Below are 15794 nucleotides of genomic sequence, written 5' to 3'. Positions count from 1 at the left end.
TGTTGGTGACTGTAACGGTGCTGCTGGCAACAATTGAATTACGCTTTTTTGCAGATGATTACTGACACGGCCACATTCAACTGGAGTTGAGCGGTAAATTCATCAGTTATTCTATGCTATGCCAGCACGAGAGTGCTCTGAAATCGGAGTAGATAGCTAGAGATAATTTACAAACTCACTCAAACGACTATACCATTTAGCTAAACTATGAATGACGTGAATAATCAAGTCACTAAAAGTTGGGTAGTTAGTTAGATTGCACAAAGTAAATATACTGGCAAGTTCAATGTATTAGTAGCCAACTAACGTTACAGTAGGTAGCTAACACAACATAATGCTGTAATGATATGTTATGCGGTTTGTAAGGATAGAGTAGCTAACAAATTGTCAGCCAACAAAGTGTAACTTATTTGAAAAGTCATTACTTTATTACATTGCTCAACATGTTCGTAACATTTATCATAATTTAAGCAACGAATTTCTATTGCTCTCGTCAGATTCGGCTGCATATTTTCCACAATTTTCTTCAAATCTGAAACCGTTTTAAAGCCACGCCCATTTTCTGGAGAATTGCATTATGGGCCCAAAAAGCACGGAAATAGTGTCCGTCTCTTGTATACTTCGTATTTTGGCGAATCTAGTACGACATCCGGGCACCTTTGGCATACTAACTATATCCATACTATGACTTATAAACATACTACATACTCAATTTATGTCACAAATTGTACGGTTAGTATGAGTATTCGAACACAGTTTATGACAACGACTCTCATTGTTAGGGCGGAGACATGATCATCTCGTCATTATATATTGATCTCTGCTTCAAACCGTATCGTACTGTTTTTGGAATAATAACTAAGGGCTAATGGAAGAGACCCACTACACGTGTTTAGAAAAAAATAACATTAAAACATTTTTTTTATTTGATGTAGGTTGAGGTTGATGTAGGTTGCTGTAGGTTGCTTTACCGTTTTACACGTAGCACATGATCTACTCTAACAAACTATATATAGCAGGACATCGTTTTAGCGGATTAATATCACGATATCTCCCATATTCAAGAAAATGTACAGTAGAATGGGTTGGAGACCTGCCTTACATTCAGCTGGTTTGCAAAAACAAGAAATTCTTTGAATGAACAGCAGACAGTATCAGTATGCATTCGTAATCTTCAACGCGATATGATTATTCGTTATGCGCAGTTGCTGCACTTTCCAAGCTCTCGGCCTAGAAATGCGCATGTGCAGTGTAGTTCTGGGTGGACTTCTTTTAAACACTCAAAGTGCATTAACCATCACCGCAGCGTCCGCAAGAAACCAACACAGATTAAATATGAGCTTCACAGTCGAAAAGAGGGGGAACCTCAATACATTGAGCTATCGTTTGTTTTTCAGTAAGTATGGTTTACTTTTTAATGAACATATTAGTTTAGCTTATTAGTTTGCTATAATCGTGTCCATTGTGGTTCGCCGGTTTGCTACTGGGATCGGGCCCCAACCTCCCACGTGTCACTTTTATTCATTGCTTTCGCATTGTTTTTATACTCCTATCTAATGCTACGTTCAAGTGTAGATAGATTTCACATATTGTCACCTAGTATCGTGGATTTATAATTATAGGCGTGTACCATCGCTTGGCCTTTGCCCCACATTGATTGATTTGAGCTGACAAACTAGTAATTGAATGGACCAGTTTTGCCGGTTGGCTGACATGCTTCTATCGAACTTGCTGTACTTTAACTTGACTTGGTATCAGGATCCAATTAATTCCTATGTTAAGTGTTTATTAGATAAATTCTGCAGATGTGGTATTTCTGATATAAACTAGTGTTGTTGGGATACCACACAAGTAGCTCTCGAGAACCCAAGTGGACCCAAGGCCAGGGGCTTTCAGCTTCCCTGTCTTGGGTTCTCAGCTGAATGTATCGACCACAGCTGGCTCCTTGCCCTTGATCATGACTATCTGTTCCATACATTACACAAGTCATTGGACGAAGACATCATCTGTATGGTGAGTTTTGTTAAGAGCCCTGATACTTGCTCTGAACATTAACACGTATAGCTTGCAGTATGGTTTTGGAAGTATGAGAAATAATAAATACAAAAACAATAGGTTAAATTGATACACACCTTTTATAGGGTTAGTTTTCCCACATAGCCATATCTCCATGTTACAGCGCATGTTTAATGAAGACAGAGGGACCACCTGTGGTAATTATCAATCTGCGTCTCCGAACACCTGTGTGTAGATGTAGCATAAAGGAAGAAGGCTGCCAGAAACGTGTCACTGGAAAATACTGTCTGCTGCAACTGTGATAAAGCCGGTTAAAACAGTGTACAATAAGTGTATTTTTAGCCTTTTGAAATTATTTTGATGTGATATGAAAGTAAATCGTTGGAGAGTCGGGGCATTGCCCTTGGGCGGCAGACAGCTTCGTGAAATGACTGTATATGGTTAACATGACCATCTTTTGAAAGGACTACCACACCAGCAATTTAGAGAATTCAGTTTCTAAACTGTGGGTTACGCCCAGTTTCTAAGATGAGGCTTCAAGAGCTGTCAAAGGTGTTTCTCATTTAACCAGTTAGGCTGAATGTATCCTTTTTCATATTCAATGTGATGCAGCAGTTTTTCATATTTGTTGCATACAGTGCAGCCTTTGTGATTGAACCCTGATGTCTATTACTCTGGGGGTTGCATTATGAATATGTGTTATTAATGTGTAAGAGAGGTTGATTACATTTACACCAGAGCCCTTCGTGGGCATGAATTTTAAGCCTGAGCACTACCTATGCCGACAACATTCAGGCCCGATTGCCCGAAATCAGAAATAACTTCCTCCATTAATAAATCCATTAGCTGCTCCTCTCTCGGTCACTCGCTCCCTGTGCACAGGCAGCCTGCTCTGCATGCACTCCGGTCATGGCAGCTCTGACTCGGTGAGTAAGTAAAGGAAAGGGAGATACCTAGTCAGTTGTACAACTGAAATGTGTCTTCCGCATTTAACCCAACCCCTCTGAATCAACCCCTGCCCAACTCCTGCCTTAATCGACATCCACGTCTTCAGAACCCGGGGAACGGTATGTTAACTGCCTTGCTCAGGGGCAGAACACGACAGATTTTTACCTTGTCAGCTTGGGGATTCGATCGAACAACCTTTCGGTTACTGGCCCAACGCTCTAACCACTAAGCTACCAGCCCAAGTGGAGCCGTTGCTATGGATGGCCATTTATGTTGACATTCGACAGTGGGTGGACGGGCGGGCATCTTTGTGGTATTAATTAGAAGTTATCTTTAAATTTAAATGTTACACTATGCAGAAATAGTGCCGCCATTTCGTGGTTGCTAAAATAATAATAGTTTGCCTAATTTCAGTTTGTGACAAAACATGAGAGTATATTGTAGAGAATCATTGTACCATGTAAACTGCTGTGAAATATATTTTCCATTAACAAAAATATTGTATTTTCAGCTGTTTGAAGCTGATGTACAAAACTGAAAGTAAAAGAAGCAAAAAAAGACGCAAAAACTAAATTTAAGACAGGGGAGTATAGAAATAAAGCACATAGAACAGACCTACCGCTTCTTAGAATTGCATTCAATGAGAATGACAGATCTATAACATTTCAATGTGAATTTGGTTAGTAGCCCAAAAAGTTACATATTGCAACTTTAAATTTCAATGGTGTGCAAGCTAAATTGCAGTGGTCTGAAGGGATAGGTCCATTCTATGAATTCAATTTCTATGATTGAAATGACACCCACCCTGTATTCAAGAGCATGTTGTCTCAACTGATGGCAGGCACAACACAAAAACCTCAGATGATGTAAGGTAGGGTCTAAGCTACAACGTGCGGAAATGTAAAAAATCAGAGTTTATGCATATTTTAGATAATTGACGTTAAAGCTGCTTTGGGCAACCCAGACAAATTCACATAGTTATAGGTCTGTCATTCTCATTGGAAGCAAGTTTAAGAAGTGGTTGGGTAAGTGTACCTATAAAGCTCACATACCCATTTAGCCCACTTACATCGGTACCCATTAAGCCCAGCTCGGGCTTTTCACATATCTTTGTAAGTAAAGTCATAAAACTTAATGACAGATTCAGATTTCTTTTTATGTCCACTTAAAAAAAAAATGACAATTAGTTTCTGTATACATTAAATGTCTAAACTAAGATTTTGGTGAGCTTAATCGGTACACTTATGCTAGTTCTGTTCTATGTGTGCTATTTCTATGCTTCCTGTTCTTAAGTTTCATTTTTGCATCTTTTACTTTTGGTTTTGTACACTTTATTTTATTTATTTAACCTTTATTTAACTAGGCAAGTCACTAGCTTCAAACAGCTGGAAATACAATATTTTTGGTTATTGAAAGTTATTTCACAGCTGTTTAGATGGTGCAATGATTCTCTACATTGCCTAATTTCAGTTTATGTGAAAAAACAAGCGGAACGATTTCTGTATATTGCACCTTTTTGTAAAGGTAAAAAAAAAAAAAAAAAGAATTCTATACATGTTTGCCCATGGTAAAAATGGTCTGAAAGTGACTTTTTGGATCTGAATACCAAAACATTCAGGAGATAAGAGGTGCTCAAAGTTGACCCATTTTGCATACCCCACCATACCATTCACGTCTTCATCACTGGAAAAGATAAACGGTTGAGATTTGATATCATTGAAAAGTTAAAAACAGGATTGTCAAACTATTTTTCAACTTTTTTCCAATAAATAATAAGATAGTTTGACAACCCTGTTTTTAAGCATTTCAATTATATAAATCTCAACCGTTTATCTTTTCCAGTGAAGAAGATGTGAATGTACTCATGGTATGGTGGGGTATGCAAAATGGGTCAACTTTGAGCACCTCTATCTCCTGAATGTTTTGGTATTCAGATTCAAAAAGTCACTTTCAGACCACTTCTTCCATGGGCAAACATGCATGCAAATGTTTTTGTTTAAATCAAAAGGGATGCAGTCAAAGTGATTGGATTCATATAGATTAATTTACTTGTATGTTATTGTCTGTTCTCTGTAGAAAATGCTGATGGAAAGTATGTCTCCCCATTCCATGACATACCCATGTACGCTGATGAGAGCCAGGTAAAGTATGTCACCTTTATGCCGCTACAACACCCCATTACACAATAACACACACTGAATGTAGAAGACGCCCACTAAGTTTAACTTTTGATTCCATGGTGAAACCTTGTGGTCAGAATAGCTTTAATGTATTATGCGTGTGGTAGAGTAGGAGTAGCACTAGCAAGGTCATAGTCTGTTTGTCAAAGCAATGGTCTTTACCCCTCCAACACTGAACTCTTCGGTCATTATGCAGTAATTCTGTATTTCCTGTTATCTTATCTATCTGGAACAATATATCCCAGTTGGATGGCCTTTCGTTTCCTCCAACTCATCCATAGTCATATATAAATTATAACTGGGTATATTGATTTTATGATACACTACACTACTGGTCAAAAGTTTTAGAACACCTACTCATTCAAGGTTTTTTTTTGTAAATTTTTCTTATTTTCTACATTGTAGAATAATAGTGAAGACATCAAAACTATGAAATAACAAATATGTAATCATGTAGTAACCAAAAAAATCAAAATGTATTTTATATTTGAGATTCTTCAAATAGCCCCCCTTTGCCTTGATGACAGCTTTATACACTCTTGGCATTCTCTCAACCAGCTTAATTATGTAGTCACCTGGAATGCATTTCAATTAACTGGTGTGCCTTTTTAAAAGTTAATTTGTGGAATTTCTTTCCTTCTTAATGCGTTTGAGCCAATCAGTTGTGTTGTGACAAGGTAGGGGATATACAGAAGATATCCCTATTTGGTAAAAGACCAAGTCCATATTATGGCAAGAACAACTCAAATAAGCAAAGAGAAACGACAGTCCATCATTACATTTAAAACAGGAAGGTCAGTCAATATGGAAAATGTCAAGAACTTTGAACGTTTCTTCAAGTGCAGTCGCAAAAACGATCAAGCTCCATGGTGAAACTGGCTCTCATGAGGACCGCCACGGGAATGGAAGACCAAGAGTTACCTCTGCTGCAGAGGATAAGTTCATTAGATTTACCAGCCTCAGAAATTGCAGCCCAAATAAATGCTTCACAGAGTTCAAGAAACAAACACATCTCAACATCAACTGTTCAGAGGAGACTGTGTGAATCAGGCCTTCATGGTCGAATTGCTGCAAAGAAACCACTACTAAAGAACACCAATAATAAGAAGAGACTTGCTTGGGCCAAGAAACATGAGCAATGAATATTAGACCGGTGGAAATTTGTCCTTTGGTCTGTAGTCCAAATTGGAGATCTTTGGCTCCAACCGCCGTGTCTTTGTGAGACGCAGTGTGGGTGAACCTGAAGGATCTGGGAAAGGTCTATATGGAGGAGTGGGCCAAAATCCCTGCTGCAGTGTGTGCAAACCTGGTCAAAAACTACAGGAAACGTATGATCTCTGTAATTGCAAACAAAGGTTTCTGTACCAAATATTAAGTTCTGCTTTTCTGATGTATCAAATACTTATGTCATGCAATAAAATGCAAATGAATTACTTAAAAATCAGACAATGGGATTTTCTGGATTTTTGTTTTAGATTCCGTCTCTCAAAGTTGAAGTGTACCTATGATAAAAAAATTACAGACCTCTACATGCTTTGTAAGTAGGAAAACCTGCAAAATCGGCAGTGTATCAAATACTTGTTCTCCCGCTGTATATACACACACACACACACACACACACACACACACACACACACACACACACACACACACACACACACACACACACACACACACACACACACACATATATATATATATATATCACACGTATGTACATTTGAACACCCCTTCAAATTAGTGGATTCATCTATTTCAGCCACACCGTTGCTGACAGGTGTATAAAATCGAGCACACATCTATTCTATCTCCATAGGAAATAATTAGCTTTAGAATGGCCTTACTGAAGAGCTCAGTGACTAGTGGTAGGCCACACAAGCTCACAGAATGGGACCGCCAAGTGCTGAAGTGCATTAAAATCATCTGTTCTCGTTTGCAACACTCACTACCGAGTTCCAACGTCAGCACAATAACTATTTGTCGGGAGATTCATGAAATGAGTTTCCATGTACGAGCAGCCGCACACAAGCCTAAGATCACCATGCGCAATACCAAGCATCGGCTGGAGTGGTGTAAATCTCGCCGCCATTGGACTCTGGAGCTGTGGAAGCGCGTTCTCTGGAGTGATGAATCACGCAGCACAATCTGGCAGTCCAAAGGACAAGTCTGGGTTTGGTCAGATGCCATGAGAACGCTACCTGCCCCAATGCATATTGCCAACTAAAGTTTGGTGGAGAAGGAATAATGGTCTGGAGCTGTTTTTCATGGTTTGGGCCCCTTAGTTCCAGTGAAGGGAAATGTTAATGCTACAGCATACAATGACATTCTAGACGATTCTGTGCTTCCAACTTTGTGGCAACAGTTTGGGGAAGGCCCTTTCCTGTTTCAGCATGACAATGCCCCCATGCACAAAGCAAGGTCCATACAGAAATGGTTTGTTGAAATCTGTTTAGAAGAACTTAAGTGGCCTGCACAGAGCCCTGACCTAAACCACATCAAACTCCTTTGGGATGAATTGGAACACCGACTGTGAGCCAGGCCTAATCGCTCAACATTGGTGCCCGGCCTCTAATGCTCGTGGCTGACTGGAAGCAAGTCCCTGCAGAAATGTTCCAACATCTGGTGGAAAGCCTTCCCAAAAGAGTGGAGGCTGTTCTTGCAGCAAAGGGGGGACCAACTGATTTTGGAATGAGATGTAGTGTATGTGACACAGGCACACAACAAAAGCAGAATGATTTATTGCTTTCTTCTCTTTCAGAACATTTTCCACGTGGTTGTTGAAGTACCAAGATGGACCAACTCAAAGATGGAGGTAGGTTCACCTTGATTGATTGATTTAATGAGCCAGTTTAAAAAAACAGTATGTGAAAAACGTGACCGGCATACCACAATAAAGTCAGTGGCGTATTTCCATGTGCAGGGTGCAGAAACAACCTTGTTGTCACGATCGTCGTATGGTGGAAGAGAGGAGGACCAAGGCGCAGCGTGAAATGAATACATATTTAATTAACGAAGACGAAGAACACTTGACAAACTATACAAAACAACGTGAAGCTATATAACAAATAGTGCTGACACTAAACATAGACAATCACCCACGAACTACCTAAATGAATATGGCTGCCTAAATATGGTTCCCAATCAGAGACAACGATAGACAGCTGTCTCTAATTGAGAACCAATCTAGGCAACCGTTGACATACATACACCTAGACTAGACACTTTAACCAACTAAGCCACAGCACCCATAAACATACAAAAAACCCTAGACAATACAAAACACATACATCCCCCATGTCACACCCTGACCTAACTAAAATAATAAAGAAAACAAAGATAACTAAGGCCAGGGCGTGACACTTGTTGTGTGTACTAGGGTTGGGCTCTATTCAAATTGAATGCAGTCAATTCAGGAAGTGATTTGAATTTTAAATTCAGATTTTTAAAAAACGTACAGCTTTTTTGTTTATTGAGGAGTCATTGAAAATAAATGCCCTTTTTTTAATTTGAATTAGAATTTTAGTATACTTCCTGATTTGACTGCCTTCATTTCGAATTGAGCCTAACTCTGGTGTGTACGTTGTGCTCTAGGCCATGTGGAGATCCTTCTCCTTCTCCTGCTAACTTTACTTTTACAGTAATATACCAGGTCTTAGTCTATAAGCCTAATATAATAATGCAAACCTACTTACCTGTATCCATTTGTCACTAATCAGAACAACTCAGCCTTTATTTAGCCAGATTAGTCTGGCTTTTACAATCTAGGGCCGGTTTCCTGGATCCCGATTAGGCCTTGTCCATTAGCTTTTTAGTTATTTCAATAGAGATTCTCCATTGAGCATGCGTTTGAAAAATCCTCGACTAAGCTTAATTAGGCCTTGTCCATTAGCTTTTTAGTTATTTCAATAGAGATTCTCCATTGAGCATGCGTTTGAAAAATCCTCGACTAAGCTTAATCTTTGTTTGGGAATCTGGCCCCTGGCTAGTCAAGAGGTAGGCAAAATAAGGCATCAAATTTATTTCATAAAGACCTTTTTACATCAGCAGTCACAATGTGCAGTCCAACTACCTCATCCCCATACTGTATTTATTTATTTATCTTGCTCCTTTGCACCCCAGTATCTCTACTTGCACATTCATCTTCTGCACATCTATCATTCCAGTGTTTAATTGCTATATTGTTATTACTTTGCCACCATGGCCTATTTATTGCCTTACCTCCCTTATCCGACCTCATTTGCACACACTGTATATAGACTTTTTCTACTGTATTATTGACTATATGTTTGTTTATTCCATGTGTAACTCTGTGTTGTTGTATGTGTCAAACTGCTTTGCTTTATCTTTGCCAGGTCGCAGTTGTAAATGAGAACTTGTTCTCAAATACCCTACCAGGTTAAATAAAGGTGAAATAAAATGTGCTTTACAGATACCCAGCCAAAAGAGAGCAAGCAATGCAGAGGTAGAAACACAGTCTTGAAGGCATGAACCTGGGAAGAAACCTAGAGAGGAACCAGGCTCCGAGGGGTGGCCAGTCTTATTCTGGCTGTACTGGGTGGAGATTTAAGAGTACGTGTGGCCATTAGAGCCAGATTGTTTTTCAAGACGATGGAAGCACATTTAATAATGTTTGGCTTTGCTACTTCCAGATTGCGACCAAAGACCCCCTGAATCCGATCAAGCAGGATGTGAAGAAGGGGAACCTGCGTTATGTCGCCAACGTTTTCCCCCACAAAGGCTACATCTGGAACTATGGAGCAATACCTCAGGTCAGACAGTCACTAACCTGCCACCAGACAGTCACTAACCTGCCACCAGACAGTCACTAACCTGCCACCAGACAGTCACTAACCTGCCACCAGACAGTCACTAACCTGCCACCAGACAGTCACTAACCTGGTATCAAGCTACATATGGTCTGACAATGTAGACTACGCTATCAGTGTCTAACTGAATTCATTGATCACCTAGAACTGAGTTGGCATTGATTGCCAATTTCTCTGTAGTGATATGAACTAAGTATCTCAATCATTTTTTGACAGTGATATTTCTCTTTCTTGATAGACATGGGAGGACCCCGGGCACAAAGATGGAGACACTGGCTGCTGTGGTGACAACGACCCAATTGACGTCTGTGAAATTGGTACCAAGGTACAGCACTTGTTCTTTATCCTATAATCATTAAACCTTTAGAGCTGATCTGGTTTATTCCATTCACTCTCTGACATTCGTACTTGCTTCAGGTGTCATTCAAAGCAGCTTTTTGTCACCTAAGCTAAGTGTCCAATATTGAAAAGTATGTTGGTAACAATTTGGCTGTTTTGTTACTCCATCAGCTGTCTGTAGTGAATTTGTGGTGTGAGTTTCATGTGTGGGTGTCTGATGAAATTAACTTTCCTCAGGCATGTGATCTATATTTGACATACTATCTTTGAAATTGACCTATCCCCATACCAATATCCTACTTCTCTATGTTGTACTGATCACATCCCTGTCTCCTCTCCAGGTGTGTTCGCGTGGTGAAGTGATCAAGGTGAAGGTACTGGGGGTTTTGGCCATGATCGACGAGGGGGAGACTGACTGGAAAGTCATGGCCATCAACGTGGAGGACCCTGAAGCTAAGGACCTGAACGGTAACGACCGGAGGAGCTGGGTGTGGGCTAAACTGATCATCCCTAATACAACAGGCCACTCCTTAATGCTGCCCATTGGTCCAGTCACTGCAAGTAGTAGTACTAGAATATGATGGCTCAAGTGAAGAATGCAATGATTGAACTATTGTTTTCTATTCCTATTGCCACAGTCATCCTCTCACCTGTCTCCTTATCCTGTGCACCTCAGACATCAGTGACATCCAGAGGCTGAAGCCAGGTTACTTGGAGGCCACAGTGGACTGGTTCAGGAGGTACAAGGTACCAGACGGGAAACCAGAGAACATGTTCGCCTTCAACGGAGCGTTCAAAGACAAGGTATCCATCTTGTACTCCATACTGTTCTGTTCTAATTTTGAGTAAATAACTCACGGACACTCGAGAAGCTTAACCAAGTTTAATTCTTCACAAAGGGTCGATACAGCTGTAATTCAGACTCAGACATGGCTTCCCCCGTGGTGGTATTCATACTTCACTTTGGGTGGAGTCTCCTCCTTATCGCTAAACATTGCATCATTATTGCTGAGCAGGGAGCTACGTCATATGATCCTTCAGTGGTTTCTCCCCTTATCAGTACTGCCACATATAATAATTTCCCTGCCCTCAACACATTCCAAGCTTAGTTGCACACACTATATACCTTCCTCCTATAAATGAATAAGTATATTTCATATTCTCAGAACACAACAATACACAAGAGTTTGTGTTGTGTCAGCCCTGTCTGAGCCAGAGTGGCCCATGTTTCTGTTGCATTAAGCAAGGTATTGCCAAAGCCTCGTGTTCCAGTATCTTCGTCCACACTCAAGATAATTTTCATTCTGTTTACTTTGTAGCAGATCATTTGCACTACACTAATCTAAAACAGCCTTTTCAATCTAGGTACATGGATAGCAATTTAGCCTGTATGCCAGTCTGTTTCTGCATTAGCCATCGTGTTGTTATGCCTTCGTAGCCTTGTAGCAATGCAGTGTTGTTGAATGCCGAAACGGTGTGGTACCCAGGCTAGATTGCATCGGCCAAATAGAGGGCTGACATTTCAAATCAAATCAAAGTTTATTTGTTATGTGCGCCGAATACAACAGGTGTAGACCTTACAGTGAAATGCTTACTTACAGATTGTAACCAATAGTGCAAAAAAGGTATTGGGTGAACAATAGGTAAGTAAAGAAATAAAAACAACAGTAAAAAGACAGTGAAAAACAGTAGCGAGGCTATAAAAGTAGCGAGGCTACATACAGACACCGGTTAGTCAGGCTGATTGAGGTAGTATGTACATGTAGATATGGTTAAAGTGACTATGCATATATGATGAACAGAGAGTAGCACTAGCGTTGCAAGACCCACAAGGTGATCTTATTCTGTTGCAACATAGTATGCCCCTGTGTTCAGTGAAGTTCAATAGTAACTAGTAAGAAAATTGGGTTTAAAGTGATCGGCTCAGAATAATACAGAAATACAAAGGGTTGGTTTCCTTGACACAGATTCAGCCTAGTCCTGGACTAAAAAGCACTCAATTGAGATTCTCCATTGAGTTTGCATTTTAGTCAGGGACAAGGCTTAGTCTGCGTCCAGGAACCCCCCCCCCCCCCCCCAAACTGTATGTTTCTTTACCCTGACAACAGCCTCTGCTCGGTCTGTATGTTTCTTTACCCTGACAACAGCCTCTGCTCGGTCTGTATGTTTCCTTACCCTGACAACAGCCTCTGCTCGGTCTGTATGTTTCTTTACCCTGACAACAGCCTCTGCTCGGTCTGTATGTTTCTTTACCCTGACAACAGCCTCTGCTCGGTCTGTATGTTTCTTTACCCTGACAACAGCCTCTGCTCTGTCTGTATGTTTCTTTACCCTGACAACAGCCTCTGCTCGGTCTGTATGTTTCTTTACCCTGACAGCAGCCTCTGCTCAGTCTGTATGTTTCTTTACCCTGACAACAGCCTCTGCTCGGTCTGTATGTTTCTTTACCCTGACAACAGCCTCTGCTCGGTCTGTATGTTTCTTTACCCTGACAACAGCCTCTGCTCGGTCTGTATGTTTCTTTACCCTGACAACAGCCTCTGCTCGGTCTGTATGTTTCTTTACCCTGACAACAGCCTCTGCTCGGTCTGTATGTTTCTTTACCCTGACAACAGCCTCTGCTCGGTCTGTATGTTTCTTTACCCTGACAACAGCCTCTGCTCGGTCTGTATGTTTCTTTACCCTGACAACAGCCTCTGCTCGGTCTGTATGTTTCTTTACCCTGACAACAGCCTCTGCTCGGTCTGTATGTTTCCTTACCCTGACAACAGCCTCTGCTCGGTCTGTATGTTTCCTTACCCTGACAACAGCCTCTGCTCAGTCTGTATGTTTCTTTACCCTGACAACAGCCTCTGCTCGGTCTGTATGTTTCTTTACCCTGACAACAGCCTCTGCTCGGTCTGTATGTTTCCTTACCCTGACAACAGCCTCTGCTCGGTCTGTATGTTTCCTTACCCTGACAACAGCCTCTGCTCGGTCTGTATGTTTCCTTACCCTGACAACAGCCTCTGCTCGGTCTGTATGTTTCCTTACCCTGACAACAGCCTCTGCTCGGTCTGTATGTTTCCTTACCCTGACAACAGCCTCTGCTCAGTCTGTATGTTTCTTTACCCTGACAACAGCCTCTGCTCGGTCTGTATGTTTCTTTACCCTGACAACAGCCTCTGCTCGGTCTGTATGTTTCCTTACCCTGACAACAGCCTCTGCTCGGTCTGTATGTTTCTTTACCCTGACAACAGCCTCTGCTCGGTCTGTATGTTTCTTTACCCTGACAACAGCTTCTGCTCGGTCTGTATGTTTCCCTGTCAGGACTTTGCCATTGAGACAATCAAGAGCACCCATGGCTTCTGGAAGGCACTTATCTCTGAAAAGACCAATGCTGGAGGACTCAACTGGTGAGGAGAGAACACAATGTACAATCCTTTTACAGTACAGTACCTCTAAAACTGGTGTTTATTACAGTCCCATCATTTTAATATCATTACTGTGAAGTCATTCTTAAAGGCCCAATCTGTAATTCTAACATGTAGACCCTGCCGCTTAATTTGTGAAATTTTATTTGACTTCTGTTTGAGTACAGCAACAAGCAAAAACTTGTTTGAATCTGTGTTGGTCAATTTCTTGAACAGATGATCAGGTCTATATAATTACCAAACATACATTAGTAATGGAAAGGAAACACGGACTCTTTGTTTAAGTATTAAAATTCTCCTTTAGTAATACAATTGTAGGCAGAAGTTGGTACAGAGTACAGTATATGATAGCTCTCCCCAGGTTCTGCAAAATGTCTAAGACATCCTGTAACTCATATAGTCGCTCCCAGTCGACCTTGTGTGAGTTTCCCTGGCAACAGCATTTTAATAAATCTAACCTCCCCCTGACAGCAGCAATTAAAAGCTCAGAAGTGGGTTTGACTGAAACTTGACCTTTCATCACAAGTATAGGGTCATAACAAGGTGAACGAGTCCAAGCATCTTCTGACAGGTGGCTGTTTTCATCAGGCCTGCGGGAGCCTTGTGTTCTCAGAAAACCAGTCATATTGTCAGAACCTCAGATAGCCAGGTGGGGCCCAGACAGGAGGAGTATGAACGTAGGTGGTTTCTGCCTTCTGATAGTGTCTGAAGGGCACAACACTCAAAACAGGTGTTAATACACACACAGAGGTCTCCTGAAGAGGAGACCTTACAGTTTATCATAACAATTTATTAACACTTTAAAAGGTATGAGGCCTTGGTTTAACCCCTTCATCTGAGTACAGTATTAGAGAATGAATTCATATCTGACTGATGTTTCTTCCCATCCTGCAGTAAAAACACGTGTGTGTCGGTGGGAGACAGCCCCTTCTGCTGCTCTACGGACGAGGCCAAGGCTGTCGTAGGCAGAGTCAGTACTTCCTGCTTCTTTATGACTATGTTCTAGAACTTCAGGGTCAGCTCAGAACTGTCTCCTTTTATATGCTGTGCTCTTAATTGCAGCGGTCAGTACTGCGGTTAGTACTACGGTCAGTAGCTATTCAAATAAAATAGAGCAATTCAAGGATGAAACTCGCCTCTGTTGATGGGGTCAGTACTTCAATTCAAAGTGCATTGCAGGGATTGTAATATTCTACACATACATGCTGCCTACAAACCTCTGGTGTTGTCAAACATGTCTGGCATACATCTTTACAATTTGCTCAGTCAGACCATCCAATGATGTATTTATTAATGCTAGTATTTTTGGGGATTTTTATTTTTTTAGACAAGCCCTTGTGGAACTGAAGATCATATCCCCTGCTCAGGTAAGTCTCTTAAAATACATTTTACCTTAAGATTGTGAAAAGTAAGTCCCTGCCTTGACTATCAGATGGTTAATTGACGTATTGTAAAAATCCCACTTTTATGACCAACCTGGAATGATAAGGAAGGATTGCATGGTTGTACACACACATTTTCTTTTAGGACAGTCAATTCCATTGCTATTCAGGAAGTAAGCTAAGATTCCAATTACATTTTTCCTCAGTGGGGATATTTGCAATTTCAGTTAACTGCCCGAATTGAAATGGAATTGACCCTGTACACATCTAATGATGTGATTATATATTTTTTTGCTTTTCTATTTCCAGTGGATAAATGGTTCTACTATGAGAAGAAGTAACTTTGCGAAGGAGACTCAATGGACCAGAAGTGTCTCATCTGTTTAGCTAGCATACTTTAAGATAATAGTTGATGGTTGTGGGTCTGACTGAGAAACAATAGACTATCTTCTCCACACTCGGAAGATGAGAGGAGATAGAAGGACAAAAAGAGTAATGAAATCATGTCTTAGTAAATTCATTTTCAATGTTATTTAACAAAGGTCTCATTGGAGATGTGCTGTCCAACAGCTGGGACTGGTAGTGTGCTAGCTATAGCTACTCATGCACTGTATGCCAGGATCATCTCAATCGTCTTTTAATAAAGCTTTTTCTGTTGAAAAAAAATGTCTATGATCATTTTGTTTAATT

At 40.7% G+C, this 15794-nt stretch overlaps 1 protein-coding gene across 2 annotated transcripts; it reads left to right on the top strand.

Moving 5' to 3' along the window:
- The first annotated feature begins 429 nt into the window (after positions 1–429).
- Positions 430–15743, top strand: LOC129836514 (inorganic pyrophosphatase-like). Of its 2 annotated transcripts, none has more exons than XM_055902803.1 (11): positions 430–1396; positions 5041–5105; positions 7903–7956; positions 9794–9913; positions 10209–10295; positions 10651–10777; positions 10986–11113; positions 13619–13704; positions 14617–14692; positions 15050–15089; positions 15414–15743. In XM_055902803.1, the coding sequence occupies exons 1-11, from the start codon at positions 1198–1200 to the stop codon at positions 15443–15445; spliced, it is 1014 nt and encodes a 337-aa protein (XP_055758778.1). In that variant the 5' UTR covers positions 430–1197; the 3' UTR covers positions 15446–15743. The 2 variants fall into 2 exon arrangements, with proteins under 2 accessions (XP_055758778.1, XP_055758779.1); XM_055902804.1 differs by lacking the exon at positions 430–1396 and adding an exon at positions 1475–2013.
- The last annotated feature ends 51 nt before the right edge of the window (positions 15744–15794 follow it).

Source organism: Salvelinus fontinalis, chromosome 37 (genome assembly GCF_029448725.1).
Source record: "Salvelinus fontinalis isolate EN_2023a chromosome 37, ASM2944872v1, whole genome shotgun sequence".
NCBI classification, from domain to species: Eukaryota; Metazoa; Chordata; class Actinopteri; order Salmoniformes; family Salmonidae; genus Salvelinus; species Salvelinus fontinalis.
This window is presented reverse-complemented; position numbering and strand designations above follow the sequence as displayed.

Coding starts and splice junctions, on each gene's coding strand:
- LOC129836514 (XM_055902803.1), top strand. CDS start 1,198: ATGCGCAGTTGCTGCACTTTCCAAGCTCTCGGCCTAGAAATGCGCATG. Junction 13,705..14,616: donor AATGCTGGAGGACTCAACTG/GTGAGGAGAGAA, acceptor CCCATCCTGCAG/TAAAAACACGTGTGTGTCGG. Junction 15,090..15,413: donor AGATCATATCCCCTGCTCAG/GTAAGTCTCTTA, acceptor TTCTATTTCCAG/TGGATAAATGGTTCTACTAT.